The sequence below is a fragment of the Mauremys mutica genome, chromosome 16, assembly GCF_020497125.1.
Source record: "Mauremys mutica isolate MM-2020 ecotype Southern chromosome 16, ASM2049712v1, whole genome shotgun sequence".
NCBI lineage: Eukaryota > Metazoa > Chordata > Testudines > Geoemydidae > Mauremys > Mauremys mutica.
This window is the reverse complement of record NC_059087.1, coordinates 30,398,178-30,419,277: the sequence shown is the minus strand read 5'-3', so window position 1 is coordinate 30,419,277 and position 21,100 is coordinate 30,398,178. Positions and strand designations below refer to the sequence as shown.

Genomic DNA, 21,100 nt, shown 5'->3' with positions numbered 1-21,100 from the left:
AGCAAGGAGGTTGAAAGACAATAGGAAAAAATGTTTATTGGAGTAAAAAAAGTGGGGGGCCATTATTTACATTAACTTTTGATACAAAGCTTAGTTTGATTTAGGCTGGAAAAAAAGGCCCCTTTTTAAAAGTAAGTCAAACTCTGCTCAATTTCCCTACTTTGCATACTGCCATGCAGCCCTGAGCAGGAGAGAACAGCTGAGGGGACCCAGGAAGCATGTAAAGTCTCAAGCAAGTGATGTTTTTGCACTGCAGGTGGCTGGCTCAGGGACTCCACATGCTGCCTCTTGCCACCTGCACTGTTACAGGTGACACTGGATGGCAAAAGTATCTCTAACTGTCCCAGTTTGTACTGGCCATGGTGTGGCTGCCCATTGCACCTTCATTCAGTTTCCTTTGGGGACATCCCTTCATCTTTTTATGTGCCAAGAGTGGAGGACCTCACACAGCTGCTATTATCAGAGAAGAAAAACACCCCCATGCTCCTCTGTAGAAAGCATGTGTGCAGGTTCTCACCAGCAGTTTTGGGGGACCTTTATTAAAAGGGGGATTCTCTGATCATCTCTTGATCTACCATTGGCTTCTCTGTGTGGGAGCACTGCCTCCCACACAACTGACATAGCTGGGAGGGGATGGTGTGTCACAGGCAAGAGGGAGCTTGGAGGACACTTACTGCTCCCTCCAATGGTCACGTACCTGAAGAAGCAGGGGAGGACCCAGCAGGGTAAGGAGCTAAGCCCTGAGACTAAGCATCTGTCTGGCCAGAGGAAGAGAAATAGAATGACCAGGTGAATACAGCTGGACAGGAATGATTAGACAGTGCACAGGCTTGGGACTCTGACTGGGCTTTAGTCCTGGCTCTGCCACTGGCCTGCTGGGTGACTTTGGGCAAGTCACCCCTGTGCCTCAGTTTCCCCATCTGTAAAATGGGGACAATACTGACCTCCCTTGCAATGCGCTCTGAGATCTATAGCTCTTATTACATAAATACTATTTTGCAGCCAGGCCCGGAAAGTGAGTGCTCTTCTCTGAAACGCCTCTCTGCTGTTACCTTTCTGCACAGGGGGCTTTGCGGTCAAATTCATGGATGGTCTAGCTTACGCTTTCTGGAGAATGGGCTCTCCAGGAACAAATGAAATCAGGGAGCAGCAAGCATGGCTGCTGCCCACAAGGGGAGGGAAGGTGCTGTGATGAGAAACTGCTTTTAAAAGCAGCCTCATGCAATGTCAGGAACGTCCTTTGGGAGATGGGGTGAGTGGTGAAAAGCAGTCCGGACTAGGACCCCTGCATACTCCATCAGAGACACAGGTCAGTGGCACAGGCCAGCACAGCTGTGGTTCCCCCAGGCAGGTTTTCCAGCACTCTCAGAAGAGTTAGCTGGTCAAGGCAACAGGAACAAGGCCCACCCCCCACCCCAGCTCCCTCCCCCCCTGCTCTAGCACTGCCAAGGGCCATCTTCCAGCAGCCTTAACAGCTTGTGCTGGAGACTTTCCGGAGGTACTGACAGAGGGGCAGGCAGCTAGCCCTGCCCCCCCATTCCCTGGCCAGCACTCCCTCCATCTCCCCCCGCCCCCGAGCTGCATTCGAGACAAACATCCAACAGAAACTGAAAACCAACCACCATGTCATTTAATGGCTCCTGCCCAGGCCGGCGCCTGCACGGGGCAGCTCACCCCCTAGAAAGGGGATCAGCCCTTTGCTCAGATCCGGCCTGCTGCCCTCCCACGCTCCATTCTTTACATCCTTTTCCTCATTTGACCCTTCCTGGCAGCACCACGGCCGAACGCCGTCCTGCGCAGCTCCTGCACCCGCTGCCGCTTCTTGCCTTTCAGCCGCTTCAGGCCGCCCTTCTGCAGAAAGTTCTGCTTGGCCACTCTCTTCCTCTGCTTCAGGATCTGCTGCTTGCTCTTCAGCTCCGAGTGCACCTTGCCCTGCTGGGAGCCGTGCTTCCCTGGGGAGGGCGCCAGCCGCTTGCCTCCTGCAGGGGGACTGAGTTACTCAAAGCCCTCCCCAGGAGTTCCCCCCTTGCTCAGCTCCCCACACGCAGCCAGCCCTGGGGCCAGGGGCTGCGCTAGAGAGCCATGCCAAGGGGCATGGCCTCTAGCGGGGAACAGGGGCTGGCACACAGAGCGGAGCCCGGCACACAGAGCGGAGCCCTGCACAGCCAGCTGGGCTCTGTGCTGGTAGCAGCTCTCTAGCCAGCAGTGAGGCTGACGCTATCCTGCATATCAGCCGCCCAGTGGGTCTCAGCCTGCCTGGATCCCCCAGGCACCAATGTCTGCACAGGGCAGTGCCTTCACCCCCAGGCACTCACCTCTGCCCCTGCGGCGCGTCCCGCCTCTCGGCTCGTTCCCCGCCTCCTCCTCGGAGTCCCACTCCTCAACTTTGTATTTCTTCTTCCACTTCTCATAGCTGGGGGCGGCGGGTTAAGGAAAGGGCTGGGGGGGGGGGGGGAAGGGAGCCCTCCGCGACTTCTCCCCTCACCGTAATCCCAATCCCCGCGCTTCCCCCCTTCAAACTCGGGGCCGCAGGGCATCGCGAAGGAAGAGGGCCCCGCAGGCTGGGGCTGGCAGTGGCAGCGTTCTCCCCTGTGCCTGCCGCCGCTCTGTTTCTCCCGCAGCAGAGACTTTCCTGGAAGGAAGCCCAGGCTCCTACTCCCCAGTTCGTAAGATCCCCAGCTGCAAAGCTCGGCAATGGCCAGCAGGCAGCCACGCCATCCCGCTATTGCAAACTGGAATTGCCTCTGCCCCTCTGCAGCAGCCGCAGAAGGGCCCAGCCCCTTGCTGCTGGAAACAGCTGCTCCCTGCCACGCAGACACGCACCCTCTGCAGTCGCCACGGTGCCCTGCAGTCAGGGAGTCCTGGCAGGGCAGAGAGCAAGAGCCCCATGGCTGGATACACGTCGCTCCCTGCCCCGCCTCCGCCCCCAGCCCATCCCCAGTCTGGAAGGATACAGGTTGTTCTTGTAGGAGCCGCTGATGTACCTGCCACTCTCTGTGCAGATTTTCTTCTTGTCCTCTTGGCCAGTTTTCCCCACGAACCGCTTTTTCTTGCGGTCCCTGGAGTGGAGGCAGGGCAGTGGGGTGGAATGGTGTTGCGGGGCAGAGAGAAATGGGGGCTCATCGATCAGCCCCACCTGGAAGACTGAGCGCTCTCCCCCCAAGCGCCAGGGGCACAAGCAACCAAGCCCCAGCCCAGCTGGTTGGTGCAGAGAATCCCACCCTCAGCTGGCACCGTGGCACTCACACCCCCAGTCTTCAGAGGGAGGAGGACAGGATGATCAGGCAAAATCCACCGTTTGGTGCTGCCTGCTGGGGGTCAAAGGGCTCTGTGTGAGCGGCAGCTGTCCCCACGGCCCTCCCCACAGCAGGAGCCTTTTCTCGCTTTCCCTACAGGTCAGGCACTTACCACTTGAGCAGCTGCTTGGTCTTGCTCATGTTGTGGGTCTCGTCCCCCAGGAGGTCGAGCATGGCACCAGAAGCCTGCTGCTCAAAGGCGCTGCCCTCCCCGCCAATGCTCAGCCTGGACACGGGGGAAAGGCAGAGGTCAGAGGAGTTCGGGGAGCTGGGAGCAGCAGGGGATCCCGCCGCTGGGGGCGTTGGTCAAGTGACTCACCCTCGCTCGCTCTCCAAGTCCTTGGGCCGGTAGGGAATGTAGAACTCCTCGTCCCGCTGCGCCTCATGCCGCTGCTTCTTCCTGATGCCCTCTCCCACCTGGTGCCGCCTCCGCTTCCTGCCCACCACGGCGGCGAACACTTCCTGGGACACGGATCAGACAGGAGGGCCTGGTGCACCTACTCTCCAGGCAGGAGCCGCTACGCCAGCCTACCCAGCTGGTGCCTTGGGTACAGATACCTCCCCCACCCCTACCGCTATGCAATGCTACCAACTGTGCAAACTGTTCCCTGCCCCCGGCACAGTCACACCAACCCCCACCTCAACCCAGAGACCAGCAAGTGTTACCGGGGCCGTGACATTAGCCAGCCCTTTGATGCCCCCAGCCATGGGCTGACACTACACAGTGCAGGGCTCGGGGCCGGCCACTTCCCAGAGTCCCCAGGCAGGCCCTGGGGTGGATGTGGTTGAGAAGCTGGCACCCTCCAAGTCCATACCTGGAGGTTTGCTTCCTCCTCCTCAGGGGCAGGGACTGCTGGGTCCCGGCCCCCCAGCGCAGCCCCAGCCCGTCTCTCCTGCTGCCCCCTCTGGTACTTGTCGATGAGGCTGCGGTCGCGGCTCCGCTTGGCTCGCATCACATCGCTGGCCAGGGTCTTGTTGGTGGCGTTGATCTCAAAGATGGTCTGGTCCGAGAGATGGAACCCGTGAGTGACGTGTACCCTGGGAGACCCCTCCCCTCGCTCTCCCTGGGGGTAGGTGGAGCTCTCTGCTGGGCTCTGGTCCCAGGGGCTGGTGGAGCTGTTCATCCAGCACCAGTAACACATGGAGGGAGCCAGCCCAGCAGCCCTGGTGCAGGCAGGAAGCATCTTCCCAGAGCCTGAGGAGCTGTATGTGCAGCTGAGTCCCAGCTTCCTTGGTTCCCACCTTAAACTCCTGGGCAGCTGCATCTCCGCGGAGTGGCAGCGATCCCTAAAGCACACCCCCTTGCACCACAGAGGTGCTGCGAGGGTTAATGCTACCCCTCCCCCCCAGGGGTGAGCCTCATTCTCTGGGCTGCCAAGGTGGATGGCCAAGATTCAGTTCAGTGGCACTCTGGCTGGGTCGCTGCACCTGGCAGCACGCCCAAGTCAGGGGCTCGCAAAGGCCAGCCCCCTCGCTCTGACACGAGGCAGTGCTGCTGGCAGCTCTGGAGCGAGCTCCCTTCCCCCCAGCACAGGCCCGGGGCCTGGGGTCAGATCACGGCTCGTACTCACTGCTTTGGATCTGTAGGTTTTAATGTTGTCCACGAACTTCAGTCTCTCCAGCTCATCCTCCCCAAAGCAAGAACCTTCAAGCCAGGAGCCCAGAGAGGGAGGAAGGGACACAGAGCAGTGAGTGCCTAATACATAGCCAAGCTCCCAGTTCCAGCAGGAAACGCCAGCGTTCCCGCAGGGGTTCCAGGCCCCATCTCCCCCAGCAGGGGGTGCTGTAGGCAATGCTGGACGAGCGCTGGCTATGGGGGGGAGCGCCCCGCTGCTCCAGCAGGAAGTGTGGAAGGGAGCAGTGCAGGAGCAGCTCCTGCCCTAGCCTCACCCAATGGGCCCCACTGCAGGAGGCCAGGGTGGGAGCAGCCTGCAGCTCCCGCCGTGCCAGGAGGGCGCAGACAGAGACAGGCACTCACTGAAGAGCGGGTGGATGCCCAGCAGGGAGAAGTCCAGCTCCTTCACTCTCTTGACAGACTCGGGCGAGGGGCCAGGCCGGGACTTCAGGTACTGCTTGTGCGCATTCTCCGACACCTTGCGCAGGCTCTGCAGGTCCAGCGAGCCCTCGTGGTCAGTGAGCAGCAGACACTCCTCGTCGTCGATGACGCTCTGGGGGACTCTGCCAAACACCCCATCCCCGTCTGCAACAGGACAGAAGGGGTTCGGGACCGGCAGCTTCTCCCCAGGGGTCCCATGCTTCAGCCCATCCCACGTGTCCACTTGGGATGGGGAGAACAGAGACTGCACCCAGTTCAGGGACCTGGAGAGTGGCCTTAGCAGCAGCCCTCTGCAATGGGGGGGCTGGGCCCCACTGGGACAAGGCTCAGGCTAAGAGGGGTGGAGCAGCTGGAACCTTTCAAGACATACACAGCTGATCTCTTCCCCACACCCTGCCTCCACCCAGAACATCCCCTGCCTATGGTCACCACGTCCCAGACTTCCCACTCCAGGGCTGTGCCAGTCCCACTATGCCTCTGAACGGCTATTCCAGAACAGAAACAGGCGTGAGCCCGGCTGGGCTACAGGGCAGGACATGGCCACTATAGTGTCTTGGACACACAAAGGGTGACCTCAGAGAGGACAGAGGGGGAGAGGGAGGGGAAGGTCCAGGGGGATAAAGCTGTAGGGATTCACTGCATCGTGCAGATGGGACCTTAACTGGGCCCCTAAGCCGAGACCTTGGGCCACGCTACGTCAGCGCAGCTCAGGGACGCAGAGAGCTACGCCCTGGTAACAGTGCAAACAGGGCCTGTGCCGGGGTGGAGTGTCTGCAGACAGGGCCTCTGGCAGCAAGAGTCACCCTCCTGCCGTGCAGGGGAGCTCGGTGTCGCTGCCAGAGCTCCCCATCCCCCCTTTGTTAGCCTGCACAGACATCTAGGCCTGCAAGAGACAAGGTGCTTCCTCACCCCGGGGCTGGGCAGCGAGACCCAGCCCTCCTGCGAGGCTGGCGGCATCACCACCATTGCCACGGCGTGGGTCTCCCCAGGCAAGCCCAGCCCCAGCAGGAATGCCAAGTGAGAGCTCCCCCCCCCCCTCACCACTGGGGACGAGGGGCCAGTACCCAGATGGACCTTACCTGAGGGTTTCTCGTGGGGGCTGGCGAGGGTGAGCGGGCGCCCCAGGAACAGGTGCAAGTCAAAGACATATGGGGTCTCATCCGATGCCACCAGGGAGTAGGCGGTGCCACTGCGGCCAGCGCGGGCCACGCGGCCTGGGAGAGAAAGCAAGACAGAATAGCTCCGGGGCAGTGTGGAACCACAGTCACGGACTCAGGGTTTGGCTAATGGGCCTACTCTGGTCGGGGGCAGGGAAGCTGCTAAGGGGACCGAGGCCAAGAAGCCAAGCTTGGCCCCCACGCTCAGCGGGGATCAGGCTGTTCATCCAGGGGAGGGCTGGACAAGGGCACGGCGTTCTCGCCCTCTCGTGCCCACTGCAGATGGTGAATCTCAGCACGTTCTCCGCTGCTCTCAAGGGACCCGGCAACCGCTGCCCGTGCCACTAATGGGAATAGCCCCCAAACTGCACACGCCCGCCCACTGGGCCTGGCCTGGCTGGCTACCTGGGCCTGGCCCCGCAGACTGAGATTCCAGACCTTCCTGTGGCTCTCCCTGAAACGCTGCGTTCCCCCAGTGTCCTGGGCAGGGATGAGGGCTCCAGCCCAGAGAGCTTTCAGCGGCAGGGAGTCCAGGCTGGCACAGCTGTTAATGACACGCCCTGCAGCAATGGCTCCCACGGCAATGGCAGGCGGCTGCCCAGCAGGGGCAGTGGGGAGGATATTTGGGGGTGGAGAGGCTTCCCTCCTCCATGGCATTTACCAGCCGGGTGGAGCTGTGACCAGGGCGGGAGGGAGATGATCAGTTGAAGCAGGACAGACAGCTGTGCCCTAGAGCCCAGCCCCCTCCCGCGGCCCGGCCTGCCCCAGAGACCCACCGACACGGTGCAGGAACAGCTTGGGCTTGGCAGGGAAGCTGTAGTTGATGACGTTGTCCAGCATGGGGATGTCGATGCCACGGGCAGCCACGTCGGTAACAATCAGCACTGCGCACTGGCCGTGCACGAACTTGGCAATGTTGATTTTCCGGGCCGTCTGATCCAGGGAGCTGTAGATATGGGTGCAGTTCACGCCCTGCACTGTCAGCAACTGGAGGGGGAGGAGGGTGGAGCAAAGGTTAGCACCTGGCCCCCAGCAGGGGAGGACCACCCCAAAGACTAGGGGACCTCAACATAAGTCAGAGCCAAAGGAGGAGAGATTCCACAGGCTACACCTCCCTCCCCTCGGCATCCATGCCTCCTCCATGTACTAGGCTGGCCAAGCAGCAGCATGCTAGACCTCTCCACGCCACCCTCCAGGAGAGCTGTAAGGTTCATCGGCAATGCCCCTCCTCCTCCTGGCAGCCCAGCACCAGCCTCCGACACTCCCTTGCAGCAGCAGGATGGTTCTGGCAACAGGGAGCACCCTGGCATCTCCTGGACACAGGAATCAATCAGTGGAAGCTCAGGCAGGGGCCTGTCTTGGGAAGGAAACGGGCTCGACTCCGACCACACACACAACTAGACCCAGGTGATGTGCCCCCAGCTCTCCCCACCACCTTGTGCATGGCACGTGGCAGGAGCACCCCCCAGCACACCAACCTTGCTGTATGCTGCTCAGGCACCAGTTCAGCCACAGGCCTGCAGCACCACAGAAGCAGAGTGCTCCTTCCCCCTCCTCCCTGCCTTGGGAAGCAGAACCCCCAGCAGCTCCCCCTTCTGCCTTGGTCTCAGCCCTGCATGTATCCCCACCCCCTGCTACATCTCCCATGGCTCCACCAGGCCCAGGCCCAGCCTGTGCCGCACAGGTAGTGCCGGGCCCATGGCGCGCTGGCTCCCCGACTTGCCTCCTTGAGGTACTCCGCATGGTGCTTGGTGGCCACGAAGACGACTGTCTGATCCTGAGGCCTCACCACACTCCTCAGCAGGTGCAGCAGCACGGCCGGCTTGTCATCCGCGCGCACATGGAAGAAGGCCAGCTGCCAGCGGAGAGAGGGGTGAGGTGGGAAGCCCCTCTCTGCCCCCTCAATGGCCCCCCTGGATGCGTCACAAGCCAGAGACGCTGGGGCTAACAACGCAAGCTGTGCTTTCTCTTCACTTGACTGGGGCAGGTGCTGTGAAGCGCCCAGCACCACGGTGTCCTGACCCACCACCGAGGCTCCAGGGGCTACCAGTGAAATAACACAGCCTGTGCTGCAGCCCACCACCCGCGGTTTCTCTGGCACCGCTGGCTGGGCAGCTCTTTGGCCCTGTCTGGAGAGCACCTCTTGGGGCTAACGGGAAGGGATGGAAGGTTTCCCCTGCCCTCCAATCTAAACTGGTTCCCTGGAGGCTTGGGGGAACCACCCTGAAAGTCCGTCTGCCTCACCTGGGCTCAGGTTCTACCCGAGACTGCCTGGTGCCAACCCCAGCTAATGCTGTCAGGGCCACACTTAACTGATGGGATCAGGCTCCCGGTAGCACCTCGTCCACCCTCGCGTCAGTTACTAGCCCCAGGAGGGGGCGCTGCACACTGCCTGCAGCTGTGAAATGCAGCAGTCCAGAGAAGGGCAGAGGCATATACACACTGGGGCCCTCCCAGCCATACAACTCATACTGCTGGTCCTCCACCTCCTTCCCCAGCACGGACAGCAGCGCTCTTTGGAGCTTGAGAGCTCTGCTGGGATGAGCTCAGACAAACGGGGAGTTGTTATTTGTATTGCACTATAGCCTAGGGCCCAGGCATGGACCAGGGACCCAAGGTGCTAGGTGCTGTACAGGCCCACCCCAATCTCCTCTACCCCAGCCCTCCCAAACTCAATAGCCTTGAAGACCCCCAAGCGCATCTCACCTTGAGCTGCTCACTGAGCTTGGTCTCCACATCCAACCGGATCAAGACTGGCTCAGTGAGACCTGTGAACGAGGCAGGAGAACATGAGCCCAGGGCAAGGGGGCGCCTGAATTCACACTGAGTAAGAACAGGCCAAGGGAGCAGACTCACTGTTAGACACGTACAGCGGGGCAATCACAGCTTCTGAAAGGCCCAGCAGGGGGTGCTGCAGGTCAGGAGGGGGATGTGCCGGCGGAGCCAAGGAGGAGGAATTAGAGCCCTGCCCGCAGCGTGCCATGCCGCAGCTTTAATTAGCTGCCTGCTCTCACAAGCACTAACGTTCACTTTGCAGGAGACCGGGGCACGGTCCCCCGAACTGCAGAGGAAAGGAGTAGGTGGGACACAGGCAGCGTGGCTGCACTTGGCCTGGGGGAACGGGGCAACAGCAGGTGAGGATCCCTTCCCCTCCCCCAAAAGGACAGGTCAGCACAGCTAAAACTACTCTTAGCTCACCTGCCATTCAGCCTGTTACCCCCCCTCCATCTAGCCCCTGTTTCTCCCGCGTGGGGCTGGGTGGGGGATGTTCCTTACCGGCCCGAGCAAACTCCACGAGCAGTTTGGGGAGTGTGGCAGAGAAAAGCAGGGTCTGGCGGCTCTCGGGGAGCCGGGCGATGATCTCCTGCAGCTGCTCCGCAAACCCCATCTCAAAGAGCCTGAGGGGGCCAACAACACCAAGGTCAGCAGCCACACAACCCAGCAAGCCACCCCCACCCCCACAGCTGGGCCCTACCATCCCACGCAGCACCCAGGAAAGCAGTGTTCACATGGGGACTGCACATCCCCATGCACCGGGACAAGCTGCTTCCTCCCAGGATGAGCCCTTGAATCCAACACCCAGGAGACCTAGAATCCCACCTGCCAGCTCCTGCGCCGGCCCTGCAAGTGGAAGATCTAGCCCAGCATCAGCAGACAAGAACGGGCACCATTGCACCAGTTGGCTGCTTTCCCAAGATCCTTGACCTGGTCCGTTTTCCCCCACTGGCCTCACATCTCACTCTTCAGGCGCTCGGAGCCTGTCGTAGCTGGGAAGCCACACTCCCACCTCTGTGTCCACGGGATGCAGCCATGGCGCCAAGCCCCAGCTCCTCCCTGGTGGTGCAGTTGTCACACTTGGCTGACTGAGGATCCTACTGGGAGCCCCTGGGAACAGAAGGGCTGACAAATGCCCCAAGGTGAAATCTCAGCTACGGCAACGTCATGAACTGACCTGTCAGCTTCGTCAAACACCACGTACTCCACACTGTGCAGCTTCAGGTTCATTTCCACAGCCACATGCATCAGGCGCCCCGGGGTGCCAATGATTCTGGAATGACAGACACCAATGGGCGGCAGGCACCCAGCTGCCCACAACTCCATGCGAGGGCCAAAGTGCTACCCACACTCAGGCACCCACCTGTCCTGGTGGAGAGAGATGGAGCTGGGGAAGCTGCAGTTCTCCACTCTGGTGAAAAATAGGACAAGGCAGCTCTTCCCAACCAACCCCCTCCCATCCCACTTGCCTCTCCAGCCCAAATCTGCCAGGCCAAGAGGGACATTCAGATGACAGGTCCACTCCAGGAAGACCCATCTCCAGTCTCTGCTCTCCCTCCAGAAATACACATAGGAAGAGGCTCTGAGTCTGACTCTGCTCAGCACACGGTTTACAGGTTGTGACTCCATCAGCTTCAGTGCCATCACTTCCCATTTACACCATGAGTGCAGAATCAGACCCACTGCATGTAGCACCTGCGAGCTTGTTCGGCGGATAGGGCTCTGCTCTTTGACAAGAGCTCCTAAGTGCTACCACAATACAAATATAGATTGGAGGACAAGAGCTGGCAATAATAGGGCTCAGATTTTCCTGGATGCGATAGCTGATGGATTCCTTCACCAAGCAGTTGAAGAACCAACAAGAGGGGATGCCATTTTAGATTTGGTTTTGGTGAATAGTGAGGACCTGAAAAAGCAGAAAGCCTACAAGGAGTGGAAGATGGGCGGGCTCAGCAAAGAAAGCTACCTTATTGAGGTCAGAACATGTAGGGACAAAGTGAGAAAGGTCAAAAGCCATGTAGAGTTGGACCCTGCAAAGGGAATTAAAACCAATAGTAAAAGGTTCTATAGCCAGATAAATAAGAAGAAAACAAAGAAAGAAGAAGTGGGACCGCTAAACATTGAGGATGGAGTGGAGGTTAAGGATAATCTAGGCATGGCCCAATATCTAAACAAATACTTTGCCTCAGTCTTCAATGAGGAGCTTAGGGATAATGGTAGGATGACAAATGGGAATGAGGATATGGAGGTAGATATTACCACATCCGAGGTAGAAGCCAAACTCGAACAGCTTAATGGGACTAAATCGGGGGGCCCAGATAATCTTCATCCAAGACTATTAAAGGAACTGGCACATGAAATTGCAAGCCCATTAGCAAGACTTTTTAATGAATCAGTAAACTCAGGGGTTGTACCATACAACTGGAGAATTGCCAACATAGTTCCTATTTTTAAGAAAGGGAAAAAAAGTGATCCGAGTAACTATAGGCCTGTTAGTTTGACATCTGTAGTATGCAAGGTCTTCGAAAAAGTTTTGAAGGAAAAAGTAAAGGACATTGAGGTCAATGGTAATTGGAACAAAATACAACATGGTTTTACAAAAGGTAGATCGTGCCAAACCAACCTGATCTCCTTCTTTGAGAAAGTAACAGATTTTTTAAACAAAGGAAACGCAGTGGATCTAATTTACCTCGATTTCAGTAAGGCATTTGATCTGGTTCCACATGGGGAATTATTAGCTAAATTGGAAAAGATGGGGACCAATATGAAAATTGAAAGGTGGATAAGGAACTGGTTAAAGGGGAGACTACAACGGGTCGTACTGAAGGATGAACTGTCAGGCTGGAGGGAGGTTACTAGTGGAGTTCCTCAGGGATCAGTTTGGGGACCAATATTATTTAAGGTTTTTATTACTGACCTTGGCACAAAAAGTGGGAGCGTGCCAATAAAGTTTGCAGATGACACAAAGCTGAGAGGTATTGCCAATACACAGAAGGACCGGAATATCATACAGGAAGATCTCGATGACCTTGTAAACTGGAGTAATAGTAATAGCATGAAATTTAATAGTGAAAAGAGGAAGGTCATGCATTTAGGGATTAATAACAAGAATTTTTGTTATAAGCTGGGGACACATCAGTTAGAAGTAACAGAGGAGGAGAAGGAACTCGGAGTATTGGTTGATCACAGGATGACTATGAGCCGCCAATGTGATATGGCTGCGGAAAAAGCTAATGTGGTCTTGGGATGCATCAGGTGAGGTATTTCCAGTAGAGATAAGGAGGTGTTAGTACCGTTGTACAAGGCACTGGTGAGACCTCATCTGGAATACTGTGTGCAGGTCTGGTCTCCCATGTTTAAGAAGGATGAATTCAAACTGGAACAGGTACCGAGAAGGGCTACTAGGATGAGCCGAGGAATGGAAAACCTGTCTTATGAAAGGAGACTCAAAGAGCTTGGCTTGTTTAGCCTAACCAAAAGAAGGCTGAGGGGAGATATGATTGCTCTCTACAAATATATCAGAGGGATAAATACCAGGGAGGGAGAGGAATTATTTAAGCTCAGTACTAATGTGGACACAAGAACAAATGGATTTAAAGTGGCCATCAGGAAGTTTAGACTTGAAATTAAATGAAGGTTTCTAACCATCAAAGGAGTGAAGCTCTGGAACAGCCTTCCAAGGGGAGCTGTGGGGGCAAAAGACATATCTGGCTTCAAGACGAAGCTTGATAAGTTTATGGAGGGGATGGTATGATGGGATAGCCTAATTTTGGCAGTTAATTTATCTTTGACTATTAGCAGCAAATATGCCCACTGGCCTGTGATGGGATCTGAGTTACTACAGAGAATTTTTTCCTGGGTGCTGGCTGGTGAGTCTTGCCCACATGCTCAGGGTTTAGCTGATTGCCATATTTGGGGTTGGGAAGGAATTTTCCTCCGGGGCAGATTGGCAGAGGCCCTGGAGGTTTTTCTCCTTCCTCTGCAGCGTGGGGCCTGGGTCACTTGCTGGAGGATTCTCTGCAGCTTGAGGTCTTCAAACCACGATTTGAGGACTTCAGTAACTCAGACATAGGTTAGGGGTTTGTTACAGGAGTGGGTGGGTGAGATTCTGTGGCCTGCATTGTGCAGGAGGTCAGACTAGACGATCATAATGGTCCCTTCTGACCTTCAGGTCTCTGATTCTATTAAATAATACAGGTGAGACTCTGCTGCTGAGGGGTGGGAAAGGAAAGTCACAACAGCTTAACCCAACTCTCCCAACCACAGATACTCCAGGTCAGTTACCGAAGAGAAAAAAGCAGCAGGGCAGTCCTAGAGGATGGATTGTGCAGGATGTGCCTTGGGTCTCAATGCTCCAAAGAAAAAGGAAAAAACCCACCCACGAGCCCCATTCCCATGCTGTGACCCTTCCCCCCAACCCACATCTGGAGAACACAGTCGCTAACCCTCAGCATTAAGACTCACATATCGGGGTTCTCATGCAGAGCTGCAAATTGGTCTTCCATCCTAGGGGAGAAAGAGAATCGGAGGTGCTGGTAATAATGACCAGCAGGGGGAGCCATAACACAGCCCTAGTGACAACAAGGGACTCCACCCAGCCCAGCAGCAAGCTGCAAGGCAGATAACCTCATGCCCTCAACCTGGTTTCTGCAAAAGAGGCTGAGATGGAGCCTGATCCTTGAGCCCGGCTTCCCAGGGATCGTTCTAAAGGAACAGGTTGGCCAGAGAGCAGTAAGCTGCCCAATGGGGTCCTTCATCTATGCCATGCATCCTTCCCAAATGCAATGCACAGCAGTCCACCGGCCGCGCCCGTCTCGGTAACCGCCCGCCACGCACCAGCCCGCCGTGCATGCACAAATACAAGTAGCTGGGCCAAAGGCTGGGACTAGGTCCCGATGCTGAAAGGAGCCAATATACTTTTTTAAAAATTCATTTAAAATTAACGGAACCCCCTGAAGGGCCCAGACTCAATCCTGGCAATCCGGCTCTAGACCCAGCTGTGATGTTTCTACCCACTGCAGCGTCACTGAGCCAGGTCAATATTTCATCTGGGCATTGATCTAGCCAATGTTTCATAAGTTTCTACTGTAATTGACTCATTCTAGGGAAAAATACATTTGACAAAACGTTCACAAGGCCTTGCAATCTGCTGCAGCTGCCGGCACTTTAGGGGCAGACTGCAACTGGCTTACCTCTCTCCTCCCAGAATCAACGCAGTCTTCAGGCCTGTGAACTTGCCCAGCTGCAGGACAAAACACACCCCATCTACTGTCAATCCTAATCTTGCCTCCAGCTCCCCACTCCCCTCATTCCCAATCATGGGACTCTTCACCTCAACTGCCAGGGCTACCCCAGTGCAAGAGGCCTGGCTGTCTCAGGAGGGATGAACACATTGAAGCTGCTACGACTTTGGATCAAGCTGCTTCTCCCTTTGTACAACCTGCCTCCATCTTTAACCCCGCAATACCACCGACATGGGGGGCTCTCCATAGGGGCAGCAGGAGGCCCACGTAGCAATCCAGCCATCAGCGCTCAAAAGACAGAGTGCAGTGGCTGCTGCTACTTGGTGACCTGCAGCGTTACGGAAAGTACCCATGCACTGTCCTTGTGAGCTAAACCACAGGAGTGCAGCCAGACTGGATCACACTCAAGGGCCATCTGCTCTTTGTCTAGTCCAGGGGAGCGCAAACTACGGCCCATGGGCCGGATCCGGACCCTCGGGGCTTTCAATCCGGCCCGTGGGATTGCCAGCCCCATGGTGCAGCGGAGCTAAGGCAGGCTCCCTGCCTGCCCTGGCCCCGCGCCGCTCCAGAAGCGGCCAGTACCACGTCCCTGCGGCCTCTGCACCCCAACCCCTTGCCCTGAGCCCCTTCCTGGACACTGCACCCCCTCCCACACCCCAACCCCCTGCCCCAGCCCTACATTCATGGCCCTGCATACAATTTTCCAACCCAGATGTGGCCCTTGGGCCAAAATTTGCCCACCTCAGTCTAGTCTCTTGCCAGGACCAAATATTTCAAAGGTAGCTGCAAAGAACCTCCTAGTGGACAAGTATGGAATAACCTGCCTGCAGGCACATCTGCCTAACCCCAGCCTGTTGGCTTATGCCCTGAAGCCTGATGATCTCACCCTCGTTTTTCACCATGTCTAGTTCTAGTCTATTCAGATTCTTATTCTGTGCCCATCACTGTGGTATCCATGGATGTTCTCATAATCCACATAAACATCCACATCTTTTTGGAACTCTGCTACATTCTTAGCTTCAATGATATCTTGTGGCAATGAGTTCCAGAGGTTCGTTATGTCATGCAAGAAATGCAGCAATTACTGCACTATATTGCCTCTCCGTATCAACACAAGCTCCATGTACCATGCTCTCAAGTCACATCCGTGAGAGAGCTCCCAGCTACTCCAGTCCCAGTGTCTCTTTGATCAGCTGATGCTGTTTCCTCCACTCCCTACCTCCTTTGTGAATTTCATAGTCTGCAAGGCAAGCTCGCGGGTTGGCGAGAGGATGAGGGCTCGTGCTCCCGTCTGGGCACTGTGCGCCTTCAGCTTCTCAAACATGGGGATGAGGAAACAAGCCGTCTTCCCACTGCCAGTCCTTGCCATGGCCACCATGTCTTTCCCATCCAGGATCACAGGGATGGTCTGCAAGACAAGAACAGATGCTGCTCCAATCCAGCTGGAGGATTCTTATCATGTGCCAATCACTGGGGTATCCATGGATGTTCTCATAATCCACATAAACATCCATATCTTTTGGGAACCCTGCTACAATTCTTAGCTTAAATGGTATCTTGTGGCAATGAGTTCCACAGGTAGGTTACAGAGGTGTCGGGCAACCTTTGCTAACACTGGGCCTTGTGGAATCCACATGCTAGACGTGGCTAAGGCTCATCAGCACAGTGAGATTCACCTCCCACCTCAACCCCACAAAGCACTGCAGAAATTACCTATGGAAACCCCCCAGGACCTTTAACAAACATACACCCCATAAAAGTTACACTGGAGCAATGAGAGCCTGTCCATTACCCTTCGCTGGATTGGCGTAGGCACTTTGTAGCCTTTCTTCATGATCCCTTTGAATACAGGATAACTCAAGCCTACGAGAAAAGACAAATATGATCACAATATTAAATGGCCCTTGGATAACAAGGGTGCAGTGTTGCCAACTATTTTAGTGCAAGTCTCGCAATATAATTGTTTTTTTACTTAAAATCCCACCTTCTGGAGTCATGTGATTAGAGAATAACATCAGCTTTCATTAAAAAAGTTTCTTACCCTAACAGTTGCAGATAAAAAGCTCAAAAATGTGACTTAGAGGTTCAAATTCCAGAAGGCAAAGAAAAAGACCCCCAATTTTGATCTAAGCATGAGCCTCAACGCATGCTGGCACACGTGATTTCTTCTGAATACACCTGCAATGTGCTCCTCTGCCTGGTACTCAGGCCTTGACCAGTTGCTGAGGTGGCCCTGAGTCGAGCTAAGTTTGAGCACCCCATATTAATCAAAATTCAATTTCTGCCCTCAGATTTATGACCATCCATTTCACTCACCCATAGACTGGAAGCCCCCTGATTTCTTCTTCTTTTTGTTCTGTGCTCGTACCATCTCTCTAGTGTCTGGCTCCATGTCAGAGGAGTAATCAGGCGTTGGAAAGGCCGGTAAGACCTTACCGGATCCCTGCTGACAATGGGGAAAGGGCACACGTGCAAAAGCAATGTAATTTCATGACACGATAGATGGAAGAGGGCTCTTAGATCATCAGTCCAGTCTTATTTTAGAACGCCCTAGAGCAGAGGTTTTCAAACTTCTTTTCTGGCGACCCAGTTGAAGAAAATTGTTGATGCCCACAACCCAACGGAGCTGGGGGATGAGGGGTTTGGGAGGAGGCTCTGGGCACAAGCTTTGGGGTGGGGCCAGGGATGAGGGGTTTGGGATGCAGGGGGGCTCTGCGTTTGGGGTGCAGGAGGCTCCAGGTTTGGGGGGCTGGGGCAGGGGTGTGAGGGGTCAGGACTCTGGGCTGGGGGTGCAGGCTCTGCAGTGGGGCCAGGGATGAGGGGTTTCGGGTGCAGAAAGAGGCTCCGGGCTGGGGCACGAGATTGGGGCGTGGGGTTTGGGCATGGGTTTACCTTGGGCGGCTCTCAGTCAGTGGTGGTGCTAAGGCAGGCTTCCTGCCTGTCCTGGCAGCACGGACTGCACCCTGGAAGCATCCAGCAGCAGGTCTGGCTCCTAGGCAGAGTCATGCAAGCGGCTCCACACGGCTCTCACCTGCAGGCACCCCCCACCCCCAGCTCCCATTGGCTGGTTCCGGCCTGGTGCTCGGCGCAGGGCAGTGCACAGGGCCCCGCGGTGCCCCCGCCTAGGAGCCGGAGCCGCTGCTGGCCGCTTCCGGGGTGCAGTGCGGTGCCCGGACAGGCAGGCACCAGCCAGGCGGCGGCACTGCCGGGACTCCTAACAGCCCGGTCGGCTGAGCAGAGCGGCCCAGCGCCTGGCGCAGCGACCCAGCCGTGACCCCCCGTTTGAAAAGCACCGGCCTAGCGAGGGGGGGGGGGCCGCTCCTGCCTTGGGAGCCCAACCCCCGGCCAGCCCCGCTCGTTCCCGGCACGGCGCCCCGCGAGCAGCACCCGGTGCCTGGGCCGGGGGATCCGGCCACGGAGCGGGACCCGGCACGGGGGGGGGGGCGGCCCCGGGGCATTTACCCTCTCGCTGATCCGGGGCCAGGCCCGGGCCGTGACGGGTCCCTCGGCAAAGCCGCCGAGGCGCCGTAACCTCCCCGCCAGCCCCGTGCACCGGGCCTGACACCACGTGCAGGCAGCGCGCCCCTCCCCCCGCCGCCCAGGCAGCGCCCCCGCCCCGCTCACCGGCCGCTCCGGGCTCCCCTCCGTAGGCCCCAGGCGGAGCTCGCCAGGCTCGGACTCGGGCTCGCGGCCCCGAGGGGGCCGGCGGCGGCGGCGCGGCGCCATGGCTCGGGGCAGGCGACCGACTCCGACCCGCCAGGTGGCCCCGCCCCCGGGGCGGACTGACCCACCGCGACCTCTAGCAGGATCGCAGCCTGCGCTCCCCCCCCGCTGGAGAGATGGTACGGGCCGGTGGGCGGGGCCCTGGGCACCTTGCGGTGCCGCGCGCAGCTGGAGAGGGAGGAGCTTCCTGAGGGGGGTGGGCGCGGGGCGGTCGGACCCTCTCCCGCGGGCCCGGCCGTGCTCGGGGCCCGGCTCACAGCGACGAGACACCGGGATTTGTTGCCTTTGGCCACCGCCCCCCCCGCGGAAGGATCCCCGGAGCCCCGACAATGGCCAATCCCCGGCCCTAAAAACAGCCTGTGCGTCACGTGCCGCCGCCGCCCCACGGCGTCTCCTGCCGCTCGTCTCTGCTCCGCTCCCCCCCCCCCCCGGTCTGCAGCCTGGGGGGACCTCGGCGCCCCCCCCTCCCAGCCCCCGGGAGCGGGCCCCGCTGCGCCTCGCGGGGCTCCCCTGCGCCTCGGGCCGGTCACTGCTGGGCAGGGACCCTGGCCCGAGATGCTTCGCGGAGCCCCCGCTGGCGCTGGCCCGTTCTGGACTCCAGGCTGTTCAGCTGTGGTAGCTACCGGGTCGTGGCCAGCCCGTCCTACGTGGCTGAGCCCTTGTTTGGCAGCCCAGCGGGGACCCAGCCAGCGGCATGTGCTCAGGGGTTAGCGCCGCAGAGGTCTCATCACTCCTCAGTAACAGCAGCAAAGAGTCCTGTGGCACCTTTTAGACTAACAGGCATTTTGGAGCATGAGCTTTCGTGGGTGAATACCCACTTCGTCGGATGCACCCACGAAAGCTCATGCTCCAATACGTCTGTTAGGCTATAAGGTGCCACAGGATTCTTTGCTGCTTTTACAGATCCAGACTAACACGGCTACCCCTCTGATACTTCACTCCTCAGTGTTAACCTACCTTCTCCCTCTGCCAAGAGCACCTGGGGCCCAGCACCGTAGCGCAGGGGGTGAGAGCAGAGGTCTCAGACTGCAGGGAACACCAGGTCAAACATCACAGGGGCCTGGGTAGCCATCTTGGACTTGGACTCACCTCGTGGCTCAGCTCCCCTTCCTAGGTAGCTTGTCTCTCCTCAACACTAACCTGCTGCCAAGCTCTGGAGCTCCCAGGGTTAGAGCAGTGGTGTGAGAATACAGGGGTCACCAGTTCAAATCTCACAGAGGCCTGGGTAACAGTCTCAGAATCTCCCCTCCCCAGTAGCTCATTTCTTCTCAGTGTTAACCTACATTCTCCTCTGTGAAGGGCAACATTCCCTCTAATTTTTCCCATCCATGTGTGGAATGGCTTTTCTTATGTGCACCAATATGGAGGTGAAGTGTGGCGAGAGAGGGGCAGAGGTTCAGAGCGTGGCAGGGGGCTCAGTAATGGGGCAGAGGATTGGGTGCAGGGGGTGAGGGCTGCAGCTGGGGGTGCAAGCTCTGGGGTGGGGCTGGGGATGAGGCATTCAGGGTGCAGAAGCAGGTTCAGGGCTGAGGGTGCAGGCTCTGGGGTGGGGCAGGGATTAGGAGGGGTTTAGGGTGCAGAAGGGGCTCAGGGCTGGGGCAGAAGATTGGGGTGGGGGCTCCAGCTGAGGGTGCCTGCTCTGGGGTGGGGCCAGGGAAGAGGAATTTGGGGTGCAGGCTGCCCTAGGGCTGCAGGGGGGAGAAAGGACCCCCACCAGCCTAGGCTTTGACTTTTATTTTTCCTGGTGGGTGCTTTGCCCCACCACACTCCACCCCCTCCTTCAAGGCCCCATCCTCACTCTGCCTCTTCCTGTCCCTGCTTGGCTTCTCACCCCAGGCCCCATGCCAAGTGCCGAACAGCTGAACAGTTGTGGTTGGTGGGAGATGACCACCCCCCTATGTTTTTCCATGGGTGCCGAAGCCCCAGAGCACCTGCGGAGTTGGTGCCTATGCCTGATTCTCTCCTCACTTGTAGCAGCTTAAATCAGGAGCAACTCCAAGGAAATCAGTGGAGTTACACTGATAAAACTAATGAACCACAGGTGCTTCACCAGCCTGGAAGCAGCCTAATGAGGTGCTGTGATTCACCAACAGATATAAACCCAGTTTGACAGGCCAGAGGAGGCTCATCAGACTGGCCGTGCCAGCAGGAATCTGAAACACACCATGTGAGTTGAAGAGGTACTAAGCAGGGGTGAGTCTAGCTGGCAGAGCTATCCTGGCAAAGGCGCTGTAGTGTAAACAAGACCAGCATTAACCATGGTTTTGGGCAGTTAGTTTCCCTTGTTTCCTGAGGAAGGGTGTTAGTGAGGGGGCATGATTGGAGGGCACCTATGGGAGAGGAATGATCTGCCTCTTTAACTACCAGCTTTGCCCTCCTCCTGGCCCCACCATGCCCCCCGTAGGGCTGGAAGGGCCATGGGAAGAAAGGAGGATGGTAACTGATGGATCATGAGGAGCACATCCACCAGCTGGAGGGAGGCAGCAAGAGGAACAGCAGGGAGCCCCAGACTTCGTATCTACTTCAGGGAGCTAGTGCAAAGGAAGGGGCTCTGCCCAGCCCTCTGCAGTACAGGAGTGCTGATGTGTGGAATGGCCCATTCTCCTCAGTGGGGTCTGCGCAGATGAATTAAGATGCTCCAGAGAGATGAATAGTCTAAGGGCCTGGCTACACTTGCAGATGTAGAGCGCTGTGAGTTAAACCCGCCTTCGGAGAGCGCAGCATGACCACACTGACAGCTGCTTGCGCACTGGCGTGGCCACATTTGCGACACTTGCAGCAGCATTGGGAGCAGTGCATTATGGGTAGCTATTCCAGCATGCAAGTGACTGCAAATGGGGTGGGGTGGAG

General features: G+C 57.5%; 1 protein-coding gene across 3 annotated transcripts; it reads right to left on the bottom strand.

The window, feature by feature from the left end:
* Positions 1-10: 10 nt before the first annotated feature.
* On the bottom strand, positions 11-18,311 carry DDX54 (DEAD-box helicase 54). 3 transcript variants are annotated; one of them, XM_044989877.1, is made up of 20 exons: positions 18,152-18,311; positions 16,844-16,973; positions 16,320-16,390; positions 15,747-15,935; positions 14,477-14,526; positions 13,749-13,790; positions 10,462-10,557; positions 9,786-9,907; positions 9,216-9,277; positions 8,233-8,364; positions 7,286-7,496; positions 6,432-6,566; positions 5,275-5,496; positions 4,868-4,956; positions 4,112-4,297; positions 3,616-3,758; positions 3,409-3,522; positions 2,955-3,059; positions 2,316-2,413; positions 11-1,979 (listed from the first exon to the last, which is right to left on the bottom strand). In XM_044989877.1, the coding sequence occupies exons 1-20, from the start codon at positions 18,251-18,253 to the stop codon at positions 1,738-1,740; spliced, it is 2,541 nt and encodes an 846-aa protein (XP_044845812.1). In that variant the 5' UTR covers positions 18,254-18,311; the 3' UTR covers positions 11-1,737. The 3 variants fall into 3 exon arrangements, with proteins under 3 accessions (XP_044845812.1, XP_044845813.1, XP_044845815.1); XM_044989878.1 differs by having other exon boundaries at positions 16,844-16,970; XM_044989880.1 differs by having other exon boundaries at positions 4,868-4,941; positions 18,152-18,309.
* Between the last annotated feature and the right edge of the window lie 2,789 nt (positions 18,312-21,100).